The 14,457-nt window shown below is 42.7% G+C and overlaps 1 protein-coding gene across 2 annotated transcripts in view; it reads right to left on the minus strand.

Annotated features, from left to right (window-relative positions):
* The window catches only part of cobl (cordon-bleu WH2 repeat protein), a 53,202-nt gene that overhangs the window by 2,279 nt on the left and 36,466 nt on the right, over positions 1–14,457 (minus strand). For both annotated transcript variants that reach the window (XM_070965952.1, XM_070965951.1), the window contains 7 exons: positions 12,365–12,968; positions 4,960–5,266; positions 3,402–3,520; positions 2,924–3,115; positions 1,146–2,746; positions 777–1,010; positions 456–572 (listed from right to left, as the gene is read on the minus strand). In XM_070965952.1, coding sequence (XP_070822053.1) covers positions 456–572; positions 777–1,010; positions 1,146–2,746; positions 2,924–3,115; positions 3,402–3,520; positions 4,960–5,266; positions 12,365–12,968 — 3,174 coding nt within the window. The remainder of the gene's footprint in view (positions 1–455; positions 573–776; positions 1,011–1,145; positions 2,747–2,923; positions 3,116–3,401; positions 3,521–4,959; positions 5,267–12,364; positions 12,969–14,457) is intronic.

A 14,457-nucleotide genomic window follows, 5' to 3' on the forward strand; every position in this document is an offset into this window, starting at 1 on the left:
TCATAATTCAAAGTACTGGGGAGAAAAAAAAACATTTTGACCTAATGTTGGTGCTGGAGGGGATCACTTAAGCCGTTAGGATTCATTCTCTGGGAACTCTGAATATCTGAACCAAATTTCTTGGCAATCCATCAAACAGTTGTCAAGACATTTCTCACTAAACTAAAAATGCTGACCTCATTATGACAGGAAAAGTCACAGCATCAACGAACGGAATGGGACTCATCCTCTATGTATAAAACTGTCTAGCTTGGTCAAAAAGAGAGGCATTGTTTAACAGTATAGACTCAACATCTGTCTGAGGACTAAAAGTGGACACATTCAAGATGGTTTAAAGTGGATGCAAGAAACAATCATACTGTGATTTTCAGGGCCAGGTTTTATCTCCCTTCCACCCCTCTTGATATTGACAGACCTGGAGTAATACTGCGTTAATAGCAAAGAGAGTATTTTACCTTCTTCAGCCTTCTGGAGTTCCTCTGAGCTCTAATGGCAGCCAGAAGAGCAGATCTCTCATTCTCCTCCTCAACATAAGATGCTTTCTTCATGCTGCTGGGACCAGAGGTGGTTATCTAATAATGAAATCAAAAAGAAAGTCAAAATCCCTTTCTCGTCTACCAGCCAACACCGCCATTAACACTTTTTTATGGATATTGTGTATTTCTATAACTGGCAGTGGGGTAGACGCAGCCTCCTGGCTTTCACTTGGCACTGTGATCACTTTTTTTCCCATCCATCCACCTACAGCACTGTAGATGGATTCATCTTGATCTCACCTTCCTGAGCCTGTCCCTGCCTCCGCCTGTCTGGATTGCCTCCATCAAGCTGCTGTGCAGAGATGTCTCTTTCTCGACAGATTTGCAGATCACCGGTCTGAACTTTTTAACTGGGCCAAACACTGTCACCGGCGGAGGCCCGGGGGGCACACCACTGTCTGCTGCTGTGACAGAAGGTTGTGGTTTCACATCAGGTGCTAGATGGACGGCCACCTTGGGCATGTCCCTTTGGTTCTGAATAAAAGACATGGAGTATTAGCTACACTGGAATTTACAGTAACAACTTTGCTCTAAAGATTCTTCACAGTATTCATTTTTCAGGGCAGCCATAACATGAAATAGAGTGTTTATACTGCAGGTTTTACTCACATTTGTCTGGCCTTGGTATGCGGTCTTGAGGGTTGTGGGTGGTTTGGCAGATGAATGTGGAGGGCTGCTTTGTGCTGGGCTGGGGCTTCTGGGACAAATGTGTTTAATATTATCTCTGTCATTATTGGCGGTCATGTTTATTTGGGTGGGGCCGCTAGACTGAATGTGCTTGGTTGTTTCCAGTGTATTAGAGTTTCCTTTGATGGATCCAACGTAACTTCCAAATCCTCCCCTGTCCGGTCTCACTTCTCCGAAATCCCTCTGGCTATCTGACACATACTCTGGGAAGCTCATAGATTTCTTAGGACCAGGAGGGCTGGATTTAAAAGCAGATTCATTCTCCTTATTATCTGACAAAAGTGACTTGGAAGATTGGTGTGGATTCACTTGCATGGACCAACCTGATCTCTGGAAACCGATAGTCTGTGTTTTCAAAGCAGCAGAGGACTCAGGTATGTTAGGGATGGAGTTGGGTTTAGCAGAAGTCTTTGGGGTGTATTTAGTGAGGGCAGACGCCACGTATTGGCTTGAGGTTCGTCTGGATGGTTTGAGGAAGGACAGGTCTTTTCCTGGGTCTGGAAGGACTGAAGGGGGAAGGGTCGTTTTATAAGTTGGCTGCTGAACATGTTTGGACACTGAAATCTTGCTCTCCACCTCTACCCGCTCATCTTTAGCAACTTTGATGTCTTTTGCTGGTTCTTGAGCTTCTTCTTTAACCTTCTCTTTAGGGTGGGCTCTCTCTGCAGGTTTCTGAAGTGAAGTCTGCATCATTTTTATTTCCCAAGTGTTGCTGTTCTTCAGTGTAGTTTCTGAAACTGCAGTGGGAGTGGAACTTTTCAGGCCATCTGTGCACTCCTTAGCCTTATCAATGCGACCTTTGTTGTGGGGCACAGCACTTTCTTGTCTCTCATTTGAGCTCCAAAAAGCTTTGGCTTTTCCAAGAAGGGAAGACCCGTCACAATAATTCATTTCCGACTCTGATGAACCACCAACTTTCTTCGGAACGGCTCCCACCATGTTTCCTTGATCGTCAATCTTAATGGCATCGTAAGTTATTGTGACAGGTGGTGTTTCCGTAGCAGCATGTAAGACAGAAGGTTTGGGAGGGATCACAGTAAAGGTTTTCAGACCAAAGCGTGATGTGATGTTGTGAGTGATTTTACCATGTGAAGCACTGGAGCTGGAGTTATTTTTGTTAACTCCGTGCATCTCTTCATCTCTTTCTACAGACACTGCTCTCTGACCGGCTGGTGGAATGGCAGGTTTCTTCTCTTGAAAAGACTGAGCCTTACTTTTCACAGGGTCGGGCATGATCTCAGTGTCCTTGCTGTGTTTCTGCATGTCAACATTAGATTTCACTGCAGTTGTTGTTCTTTGTTTATCCTTTTTCACACTCTTTGTATCAGCGATACTCATCCCTTTCACTTTTGTCTCGAGCAGCTTTTTTTCCTTTTTATCACCTTTAGATTTGTTCTTCAGTGACTTCTGATGCTTCTCAGGCTGCTTATTTGCAGTATCTGCACTGCTGCTTTTATTACTGTCAGAAGCATTGCTGTTTCTGTTCTGTGGCTCTACGCTGGACTGGTGGCTATAGCCTGGACCTGTGATGAAACAGGATGAGAAAAAGTCAATTTAAGATGTAAATAAAACAGTTTTAACTGTATTGTATTGATACCATTGAGCTGGAATAAATGCCTTTAATGGCATAAAATGTCAACAGCTGTTGAGGTGTCAACTACTGTATGATCTACTGGACATAGACATGCTGTTATTCGTACCTTTGCTGCCAGCTGACTCAGTCAGGGTTTGTGACTTTGCCTCTTTTTCCACACTCTTACGTCCATAGTCCTCCACTACTTCATCTATGGCTGTGACTGGCACATCCATGTCCACTACAGACACCGGCACCTCATTATTGTCTGAGGACAAGACAAGACAAGTCTCCTCCACTGAGACTATACCTATATGGTCTGGAAAGGAGGAACAGATCAAGGGGTTAATACATGATATTTTGGTACTTCAGGCACATTTTAATGACTATTACTTATCAAAATTAACTGAGTTTCTAGTCAATGTTGAATACAGTAATATGAACCATTTGAAGACTACTTGTACACAGCCTGATAAGACACATCTTTGTGTCTTATGTGTGTCCTTGTGCCACCTGTTGCAGTGTTGTTATGATGGCTGACATGCTTAATGCCTCAAAGATAACATATAAATCCAGTTGTAGATTATATGTGGATGCCCCCTCACCTGCAAGGTCTGCTTCAAAATCTGCCAAAGTCTGATGGAGCTGGGCTGTGAGCTCTGGGTCATCTTCATAGCTGTGTTTTAATCTGTCTGACTTTGCCTGTGGGCTGATGCAATTGTGCCTGAGGATGGTACATAAAAATATATGTCAGAAAGACATCTGCACACAGACACGTGTAACAACACACACGGGACTGCCATAGCAGCAAAGGGATCAAAAAGACGAGATCTGAGAATATGACTATGAAAAGACATCAGTGAATAGTGGCAGTCATATTGCAGCACTGCTCATGACTCCATAATATTTATTAACAGTCACCCAGACACCAGCAAACAGATGTTATGAACTGCTTATTTGATGCTGTTGTTACATCCAGCACTGTTCCCGTTAATAATCTGCCGCAGAAACCAAAAGGCTAAATGCAGTTCAGTAGTAGGAGAAAGAAAACAAATGTGTTAGTTTTAAATATTTTGTGCTTGTTCAAAGTTGAATTTTATTTTTACTGGAGCTTGCTGGCTTTGAAACATGCAGCTGTTAAGATATTATTACCACAGTTTAAACTTCCTTCACTGGCTTCAAGGGTTCAACAGAGCATTCTCATGAGTTACTGGTGTATTAGCCATAACAAATTGCAACAAGAAGGCCAAACCAAATAGAGTTTGTCTTCTAAGTGACTTGGACTGGTGCTCTTTTCCTCAACAATTCTGAGAACAGGGTTATAGTGCTTTCCTGGAATACTGAGGGGCCAGCAACATCAGGCCAGGCCCTGGATTCATAGAGTTTCTCTGATTAAGAGCATCAATCCCAGATCCCTGGTCTGGGAACATTACCATACACATTTCACAACAACTTAAAAGGCGAAAAGTGATCTGGGGCCACACTCTTTTTCCACAAAGGCCTTTGAATAAGTGCCTAGAGTCATAACTATGAAAGCCCAGCACTAAAGGCTGAGGGTGCCAGCTTTGGCTACAACTCAAATATAACACATGGTGGGAACTGCTCTTGGTTTATTACTACTGGCACTAGCACAGTTAAAAACTGGGGAGATTTCTATAGCTTGCTGAAATAGTGATGGTTCACTATCCAGGTGAAAATACAGTTGTGATACTAAACTTGTTGGCCAAATGCAAGAATCAAACTAATAATTTTCACACAGGTGTTAGTTATCAGTGGTTAGGCTGGCTCAAATCGACAGCAAAGTGTATGGCATATGCATTATATCGCCTGCCAGGAAAGCAGGATCTATTAAAATAGCTTTCAAAATAAAAGGTGTTGGCAGTAGGAAAGATTTAAGGTAGAATATGGTACGATTCAAAAACAACTCCTGGGAAGCATATGGCAAGAGAGATAAATGACTAAGGTAGACACTGTGAATCATTCATATTGTCTGGAGGGCAAAGCCGATGCCTCAGTGTGCTTCACCATCTTGAATGAGACTTTCATCATCTTGATGGCCAAATATCACAAATTACATAAATATACAGCAAATGCTTGTCAACTTCATTCTGTTTTTCCTCCCTCACTTTTTGTTCCTCCCTTTTTCTATGACTTCCTCTTTACCTGTGGCTTGATCCCCAGGTGGCACATCCTTCATCGCTGTCACTGGAATTGTCCCGCACTGGTCCCAGCAGTCTCTGTCCTCCACCTCCGCTACTTCCATCCAGAGACAAACTCCCATCTGGGGATGTGGGTTGGGTGTCAGATGGAGAGCTGACCATGCCTGAGTCCTCACCCTCTGTCATGCCCTCAGAGGCGGCATAACCCTGGTCACCGCTGCTGCTTCCCAAGGACACAGTCTCCTCTTCAGGTGTTTCAGTTTCTGGTTTCTGGCCACTGGCTGTGGAGCTCTGCATGGAGTGGAGCCAAGCTGGGAGAGGATAGAGGAAGATCGTAGCATCAGTATTGGGCATTATCATTGTCCTTTAAGAATGTTAGCAACTGTTAGCATCAACTTCAAGCTCCAAATCAAAGGGTTTTCAATGGCCTGTGGTTGTTAAAACTAAAGGACTGAGAATGAGCTTGTATTGGAGACACAGAGGCCTCAGGTTTTTTACTCATGCCATGCATTAACTTTTAGGCCTTATTTCATCTTCTAAAATCCACAATCCTTAAAAGGCTTTTGATACCTGAGAAAACACTGAGAAAAACAACACGACAAATCATCCTTCACACTATTTGTTTGAAAAGAAACACAGGATGCAGAGCATGAGGAGCAGGAGATGGTAGAAGAGGAAAAAAAAAACAAAACAGAGGAAGTATTTACGCTAGTTTCAAAATTCATTCTGACACCACACACACACAAACCAGGAAACACAAGCCAAATATACAAATGCAAGCCTGGACCACAACCACTTGTGGCTTGATAAAACAGCTTTAATGATGTGTGGGTGGATTTACTGTAAACAAACCCTTTTAATTAGATTTTTACAGTACTGTTTTAGGTTCCAGTGAAAGATAGTATTGCTTCATACCCTCTCATCTCTTTAGCACAGTCATGCTCTGGTCAGTCCTGTGGGTTTTGGAGAACTTATTTAGACTGTCACTGATCTCACTGAACTTTAGGCCAAGAGAATAAAAATCAATGTACCATTTGTTAGGTTTTCAGCAGCCCGGCCAGCATGCACAGCACTGGGAACTCAACAGGGGATTCTTTAAAATGAGTTTAACAGTGAGTGACCTTGTTTATAATACCATGTGTCTGTGAATCTGTGCATGCATTTGGGCATTCATTGTGCTCCATTATATCTTCCTATGTGCTTGTGTGTGTGTGTGTGTGTGTGTGTGTGTGTGTGTGTGTGTGTGTGCGCGCGCGCGCAGGCCTGTCAGTTTTGGGCCTGATCCTAATGGTGTGGAGAGAACAGTCAGTTCCAGGAGATGTGGTGATGACTCACAGGGCTGTCCTCCCAGCTCCTTCCCAGCAACAGCTTAGTCATGCCAGCAACAGCCACAATCAGCACACATGCAGAGACAAGTGCCCATATACACACGCTGTCATGCTCTCATATGTTTACACACACATACGTATACACTTGCATTATAAACACACGAGTTAGCATTCCCACATAGTTCGAAACCTCCAAATCAAGACGGCGCATACTTCAAAGCCAAACAAAGTGTACCAGGCAAATCGATGCTGTGCCGTTATTTGTCCAAATCTAACCACGGCCTGCCATGCACAATCCTAAACCAAAGTCCTTGAATCTTGATGTAGTCTTCAACTGTTTAATTGAAAAAACATCTTTCAAACATATTTTAATATTATACACAACACAGATTTCCTTTACAGATAAGTGTTCTGTTCATGTAACCTGTCCATTATCACAGCTCAATAAGTGCACATGCTCTTACAAGGCTCCACATTTGCACCATGACTCAATGGCTTAAAAGAGGATTCATGACATTTTACATAAAAACTGGATTACTGTAAAGTAAAATTCATTGCTAATCATAAAACCAGATATGCCTTGTCCATTGCTATAATCAGAGCCAAACATTGTCTCAAAAATGTCAAATTCTTTGTGATTCTGTGACACCACAATAGTTGCATTCATATGGTACACAACAAGTTATATGATAAAACAAGGGCTCCATTCCCTTGACAGGCACCACAAAAAAGCACAAGCCACATATGTGTAATAATATAGTGCTCGTAATTGTAAACAAGTTGTTTTCTGTGACAGTCTTGCCTTCAGGCCATGTCTACTGCACTAATACTGTCAGCCAAAGATACAAATAATATACTTAGTCGTGTTCTGGACCCCAAACAATTAACCCCTTTTTCACATAAGATGTCACAACAGAGGGGTAATTTTGGATCCCTACCCATCATTTAAAAACAAGCTGTCAAACACTCATGCAACTACAATAACATAATGAGAAAAGCTTTACAACAAATGAGTGTGGTGTCGTTGTCTTTTCTTGGTAGACTGCTATGCGCTCTTCTTTGACAGAGGTCTTTATTTCATCTTCATTTCTCACAAATACATGAGGCACCACTACCAAAAGCAACATGTCATTGATAAATCACCCTTTCCGTGATACTGCCAAAAGCAGCATGCTTACAGCTCTCACATTTCTAAATCAAACCACAACACCAGGCAGAGAGAGAAACGTACACTGTCCAACTATTGATCTCCAGATATTGTATCACCAAAATATTGGCGGACAGATATCACATGACCTTGCCTCATAGCCTCATTTCAGCATGTCACCCATCAATCACAAAGTAACTGATACATCCAGGGTTTAGCTCATCTGTCGTTACACAGTCCTCTGACCGCATTCTGTGTGCCTGCTTTTAACTCAGCTCTGATCTTATGCACAATCATGAACACCCAGCAAATCAAGCTGAAATGCAAAACCATCAACAGTTTATACATACATTTGTAAAAAAAAAAGAAAAAAAAAAAAGAAAAAAAGAAAAAGCATGGCTTTAAGAGTGAAGCTGGAGAGCAAGACTTGCTTTCACCTCTGCAGCATTTTCTGTCCTCAACAGAATCAAATACTGAAAAGGAAAGGACAGTTGCTGCGAAGTGACTCCTGTAAGGTACTCTGGCACACAAATGAAAGCAAGTGATAGAAATGAGACGATGAAAATTATAATAGCAATGAGACCATGAAAACAAATAAAAGAGTACAGAAGAAACAGTACAAAATATCTTAAAAGCATGAGAGGATGGTGGTGAATGTCAGAGGGAAGTCCAGCAGAGTTAAGAAGGGCCAAGATGAAGCAAAGGGAACTGATGAAAACGGATAGTCGGACGAGCCAGAGAGCGACTTCAGGAGCGTTTGGAGCGCAGATGCACAGGCCCACAGCAGTACACTACAAAGTAGGGTGCAGGGTGGGGGGTGAAGAAGAACAGAGGAGATTTGAGATTGACAGATCATGAACATTGCACTTGGTGGGTAGGTGATGAAAACAGCATCCAGAGAAAAACCTAGAAGGCAGAGATTGAGGACAACAAGTGTTTTCATACTATCAGAGAGCATACAGAAAAGCATAAGGTGGCTCACATAGCATAGCTTAGTATCACTCAACGTCTTCCATTAAACAGGACATCTAATATACTCCCTGCGCACGGTATAAATGCAACAAAAAAGGCACTTCAGTTGATTGGTGTTGACCCCCATCCTGACCTTTTGGACCCAGAAGAAATAACGTGGCTTCCAGGTTGACATTTATAGATATGAAGCACCTTGACCTCACATGGACCCAGTATCACTTACTGTAACAGCTCAGCTGCTCAGGTCATGATGGAAAGAGTGAGACGGAAAGCATGTGAGTGCAGTATTTACATGCACACAGCAAAAGAACAGTTGCAAAAATACGAACTCTGATTGGTTCGAAAGTTAGATAGCCAGCAGTGCGGCTTCTAGGAAAGAAAAGAGCGACCCAGAGAGAAGGAAGGCGAGAGCAGTCCATCTGCAGCCTACACTGGGGAGCTGTTCCCTCTGCCTCCATGTGACTCTGTGGGGAGTTGCTTTCTGTGGGCTCAATGGGAGGGGAGGGTGGGGTAGGGGGTAGGACAAGCTGTGGTGGCTCCCAGGCCGGGGAACGACAAGGTTTTGGTGGAGCTGGACGATCAGTGGTTCCTGTGGGAGAAACAGCATGCAGGCAGGGCAGGCACTAACGGTCATGTTTGGAAAAATGGGGAATGTGACACAAATATCTTACATGCAGACTTCTTATCAAACTGAAAGTAGGACAGAAAACATGAAGTAATTATCAAGATCTTTGTTTTTTATTTATTCTGGCAATGTCTTCTGTGTTTCTGTGCTACATTTCTTGTTATTCAAACTGTGGCCTCTTTATCTTTGGATTTCCTGGTGATGAAGTTTGAGTTTCTGTGGGCAGAACTCCTTCCTTTGTCTACTGAGCCATGGAGGTTATAACTGTATAAGTCTGCCTGTAAGCGAGTGTTTACAGTGCATTCATTTGTTCAGGTTTTTACAATTGCTCTTGTGGAATTTCACCATTTACCTGACTATCTGGTGGAGGGCCCGACCTTGGCAACAAAGTTCTGCAGAGTGTCAGCTGAAGTTTCAAAAAAAGTGAAAAGTAAAACTATGAATAACAATAAATGTGTGCCATGAGTCAAAGTGTCGTTTTATTTCTTCACTGTATACTCTGCCACTGAGGATTTGAGGACTTTTAACTTGTATTCAATCACAAACAAGTAGGATGTAAGCACAGGGATGGAAAGTCAAAAAGGAAACAGTGGTTGAATACAGAGGTGTAATATATGCAGACTATGATACACAACACATGAGAGACGGGTGATGCTACCAGAACTGTGGACTGACAGGTAGGACAAATTCAATCTGGATAACATATTGGATTGTAGGGGTAATCTAGGCTACCTAAATGTCCTTTTAAGACAAGTGATGCATCAGTGTGCTGTGTCTTAGTCAGCAGGTGCTGTCGCTGGGCTACTTTATTGTGTTTACTCTGATGTCGACAATGAGAAGGAACTGGAACAGTATGCAGGGCTGAGATGATAAACAACACCACCATAACTTTGACAGCTTCTGGAACACACACACGCATACACGCGTGCGCGCACACACACACATATAAACAAAAAACCCTAAAAATTACACTCAACAATTTGATCTCATTTTTCCCCTCATATTATTGTTGCTGTGTTTTTCTAAATAACACACACACAAACACACACTGTACTGATGCCTTAGGCGCTCCCACGCAATAACAGTATGATTTATGTGGACGCAGTCTCAAGAACAGTAGTACTATGTCACATTGTCAACACCAGTGGAGCTTGTGTTGACTAAACTCAAAGAAGAAACACAAATCTACCTTTGGCCCTGGTCTCTCTGCATCAAGCTGAAGCTCATGGTAAATTTTCAACCAAGCTGCAGCTCTGAATTTAAACTAACATAGATATTGATATTATGTATTTTTGAATGCACATTATAGTACAATACAATGTGAAGAGCTATGGTAAATGTTATCTGATATAAAGCACCAGAAAAAACAATGGCATAAAACCAAGATAAAAAAAGACTTAGGTAATTCTCTATTAGCGTTACTTTTACTTTAAGGTTTTGCAGCTCCACCTCAGTTTACTTTGAGTTAGATATCTTTATCACAAAGCACATACAGTTGACAGTTTGACATATTCAGTTCTGCTCAAGTGAAAGAACAAACCAAAACTATAAAAATTAAAGACTAACGGAAACCCAGTAGATGTGCTGTGTATATTTCTGTCTCTGCCTATACAAGCATGAGGGTAACACCCTATTCTGTACATGCAGGGTGTAGCCGTCTAGCCCTAACGTGTATTGAGGGTGTATATAGGACAGAAAGGACTGCTGGAGATAATGTGGCTTTTGGAATATAACTATTTTACTACAAATAAACACTTAAACTTTGAACACATTGTAAAGGGGGGGGGTTGAAAACAGGGAGAGAGTCAAAGCAAAAGAGAAGAGAGGCGGTGATGTACTGTGAGCAGTGTCAGGATAGAGAAAAAGAGAAGCAGCCAGGTTTATAAACACATTAATGATCCCAGTGCTGTCTCTTCTATCCCAACTAATGTACTAACCTCCTCATACTTCATTCTTTTTCTTGCTTTCATCTGCCTGCTCCTCATTCTCCTTTCCTGAATACCCCCCCAGTTCCCTTGTTTCTACCTCGCTACACTGTCATCCTGCTGCCAAAACCTTCCCATGCTCCTCTCTCTGAACTCCAATCTGGTACCCTCACCTTTCTCATCCCAATTTCTGAGGTCTACAGCTTTCTCATCTCTGCCCTTGTCAGACAAAGCAGCCCTCTGCTGCAATCTCACTTTGCTCCAGAGAAAGATCTAGGTTATATAAAGATCAATACAAGGCCAGCTAAAGTTCAAGCAGATACTGTTTAAATCTATGATGGATCTGCCTGTCTTTGTATCTGCTAGCTTTGAAGGTTTGTGTGTGTGGCTGCGTGCATATGAGAGAGGGAGAGTGGTAAAGAGAGGGATGGAGAAAGAGGGAAAAAAGAGGGAAAGATCGGAGGGGCGTGAGGGATTGATAAGTGCAGACAAGAGACAAGGACTGTATTGTCTCATGAGCTATGATGAAAACCAGCTCCACTAGTTCCTGTACTTCAACCATGACGTGGTGTGCGCACACGCAAACACACACACACACACACACACACACACACACACACACACACACACACACACACACACACACACACACACACACACACACACAGAGTCTTTCACCAGGTTGTGCACGTCCTTCTTGACAGTTTAAGTTTCAGACGTTGCAGCAGTGTGATGGCTCAGTCCTCCAGGGCAGATATTCAGTCACTTTCTAACGAGCAGAAAACCTCTACAGGCAAAATTCAGACTGTCTCACTTCTTTAACATACAGAGAGAGTGCTTACCATCACTGTCAGGAGTTCAACCAACTTCATTTTCTTTGATATAAATGTCTTGTGTACAGTGATGTGAAAATGTGATACGCCAGTTGGTTTAAATCAAATTCACAGTGTAATTGATGGAAGACATAAACGAAGAATGATATGTGTCATAATGATACAGAAATACAACAGGTAGTACTCATTACAGGCTTATAGGCTTCATCGCCTGTGGTGCTGCGCCTGTTTTATCATTAAAAATATCTTAAGCTGTCATTTGGCATTATTCCTGTTGTTAATGTGTTGTGCAGTGTTGCCATCTCTGTCTTTAATTTAAAAAAATTTTCTTTTATTTAAAAAAAGAAGTAGTCTGCCAACTGAAAGATGCTAGACAATTACTAGAATAAAATAGGTTGTGTCATCACTATCAAGGAAAAAACACCTGAATATTATGTGTTTTGCAGAAAGCGTGATCTTATTAAAGATAAATATTGACCTATTTCTTTCTAAATTGGTTGCATCTATACACTGTTATTTCTAAAATCTGTGTAAGTTGCTGGTTTATGCATGTCATTGTGTCATTTTATAGATATTTACCCATTGCGCTGTGCCTGTTGTTCTCAACTTCATCCAGTTTCAGGTTCAGGGCAGACTCAGTCTCCGACCTGGAGCTCCTGTCTGAGGTCGCCTCTTGATTTGACTTGGCTACCAGGCTGCTGGCCTTTTCCAATTCCTCCATCCTCCTGCTGCTGGAGCTTTTAGTAGCGGGCTGGACCTGCACAGCCCCGCTCACTGTGCTGCTGGTGAGGCTGCTGCACTGGGAACCAGTCTGGTCGAGGTCAACATCTGAGTCGCCAAGGCTGTGGCTGAGTTCAGAGCTGGAATCCTGGACAGCCAGGCTGTCGGTGGTGCTGCTGCTTGGGGTCGGGGAGCTGGGGGTTGGGTTGGCAGCACTCACAGGTGGAGGTTGTAGTGTTCTTTTCAAGGGGACTGGTTTTACTGTTTGCCTTACCACAGTGGTAGCAGAGACAGTGGTTGACTGTGCCACCTTGGTATGGAAGGCTGGGGTTGTTGTATCAGTAGTGTGGCTATCAGTGGCAGAGGCTGAAGTGTCATCAGGGCCCGGGGTGATGGAAGATGGGGTGGGAGGAGGGGCTGGAGCCTTCCTTTTTCTCTGCTGGTTTTCTGCGCCGATGCCAATCTGGTAGAGAATAAGTGAGAGAAAAGGAAAGAGACAGTCGAACGTTAATTTATGCGAGTACCTTGTGCATATGTTTGTGTGTGTGTGTCTGTGTGTGTGTGTGTGTGTGTGTGTGTGTGTGTGTGTGTGTGTGTGGTCTACCCATAAATCAGCCTGTCTACCAAGACTGAAGTAGAGTTTACTACTGAGTAATTAAATCAAGTGGAGTTCTGGCAGGCGTCTGAGTCCTCAAATCATCAGGGTGCCAACATTCCTTTTAAATTATCCTACAACAAAACATATAACGTCTCACTGTGGTACAGTTAATTTGATGCAGTGGTATTGTGAGAGCACCTATTGATGCTGTACGTGTATTTTACTGTGGTGCTTCTTCCAGTTCCCAAGGGGATGTCAACCAAAACTCCAAATGTAAAGCTGTCTTGCTGGATTACTCATACTACTGAATCGCTGATCACTTCGGGGGGTGAAGTAACAGCTGTTGTTTGCGAAATTATGTCATTTCTTCAAAACACGTCACATGTCAAAAGCACTCAATTCAGTTCAAAAACACAATTATTGGCAAGGTGCCCCTTAAGTCACTTATGCATGAAGTCAATGGCAGGAAATAAGTCAAATGATATCAAGTGACATTCAGCTCAGAGAGAACAAGTGCTTCGGCAGAAATCTGTCAATGGCTGTTTCATAACATTAGTACTGTTTTATGTTTTTCAGAATGACTATGATGGAAAAAGAAAAAGAACAAATCCAGACTGCTTTGAGATAGAAACTTGCAGGAGAGGAGGACAGAGGAGGAGACAGAGATACATTTAAAAAAAGGGGGAGATGACAAACTAATGATTGGGAAATTCTGTTTTCTTCCACAGGGAGATGAGACTTCACACCCTCCTGTGCAAGTTGATTTCACTCTCTGTGAAGTCAGTTTTCTAAGAATCAATTTAAAAGTGCTGTGGGCAGGTTTCAACAGTGTAGATGTCCTTCTTTCTAAAAAAAAAAAAAAAAAATCCCAATTACTGCTGCTGCGTTCAACTCTTCTTCACTGTGAAACTCAACAGAGAACATGCCTGGAGCTGCATGTAGCGTTGCATCATGCAGCAGGACAAGACCGAGATCAGGCCACCTTGCCTTTCTGCAGGCAAACTGGGTTCACACATGTGAACTCAATGAACTCACTGCATGGCATGCTATAGAAATCCAAATGGCCCCCCAACTGGTTGTCTTTCTTTTCCTTGGTCTCCCGCTTCTCTCCCACTCTGGCATTCATACATACATGAATACAGACATACCAGTGGATGTGGGCCAAAGTTGAAGCTGAAATGGATGACTGACTTGCCTATGAAGATAGGTGGGTGTGGGTGTGTGTTTGTGTGTGCGCGTGCATGTGTGAGAGTAAGTTTATGTGTGCGTTCCCTGCAGAGTGAAACATAAGACTGCTGCCAAGCCATGCTCTGAAAGGAATGGCTGTGGCCACAACACACACATGCACATGCGT

The sequence above is a fragment of the Chaetodon trifascialis genome, chromosome 7 (assembly GCF_039877785.1).
Source record: "Chaetodon trifascialis isolate fChaTrf1 chromosome 7, fChaTrf1.hap1, whole genome shotgun sequence".
Taxonomy (NCBI): domain Eukaryota; kingdom Metazoa; phylum Chordata; class Actinopteri; order Chaetodontiformes; family Chaetodontidae; genus Chaetodon; species Chaetodon trifascialis.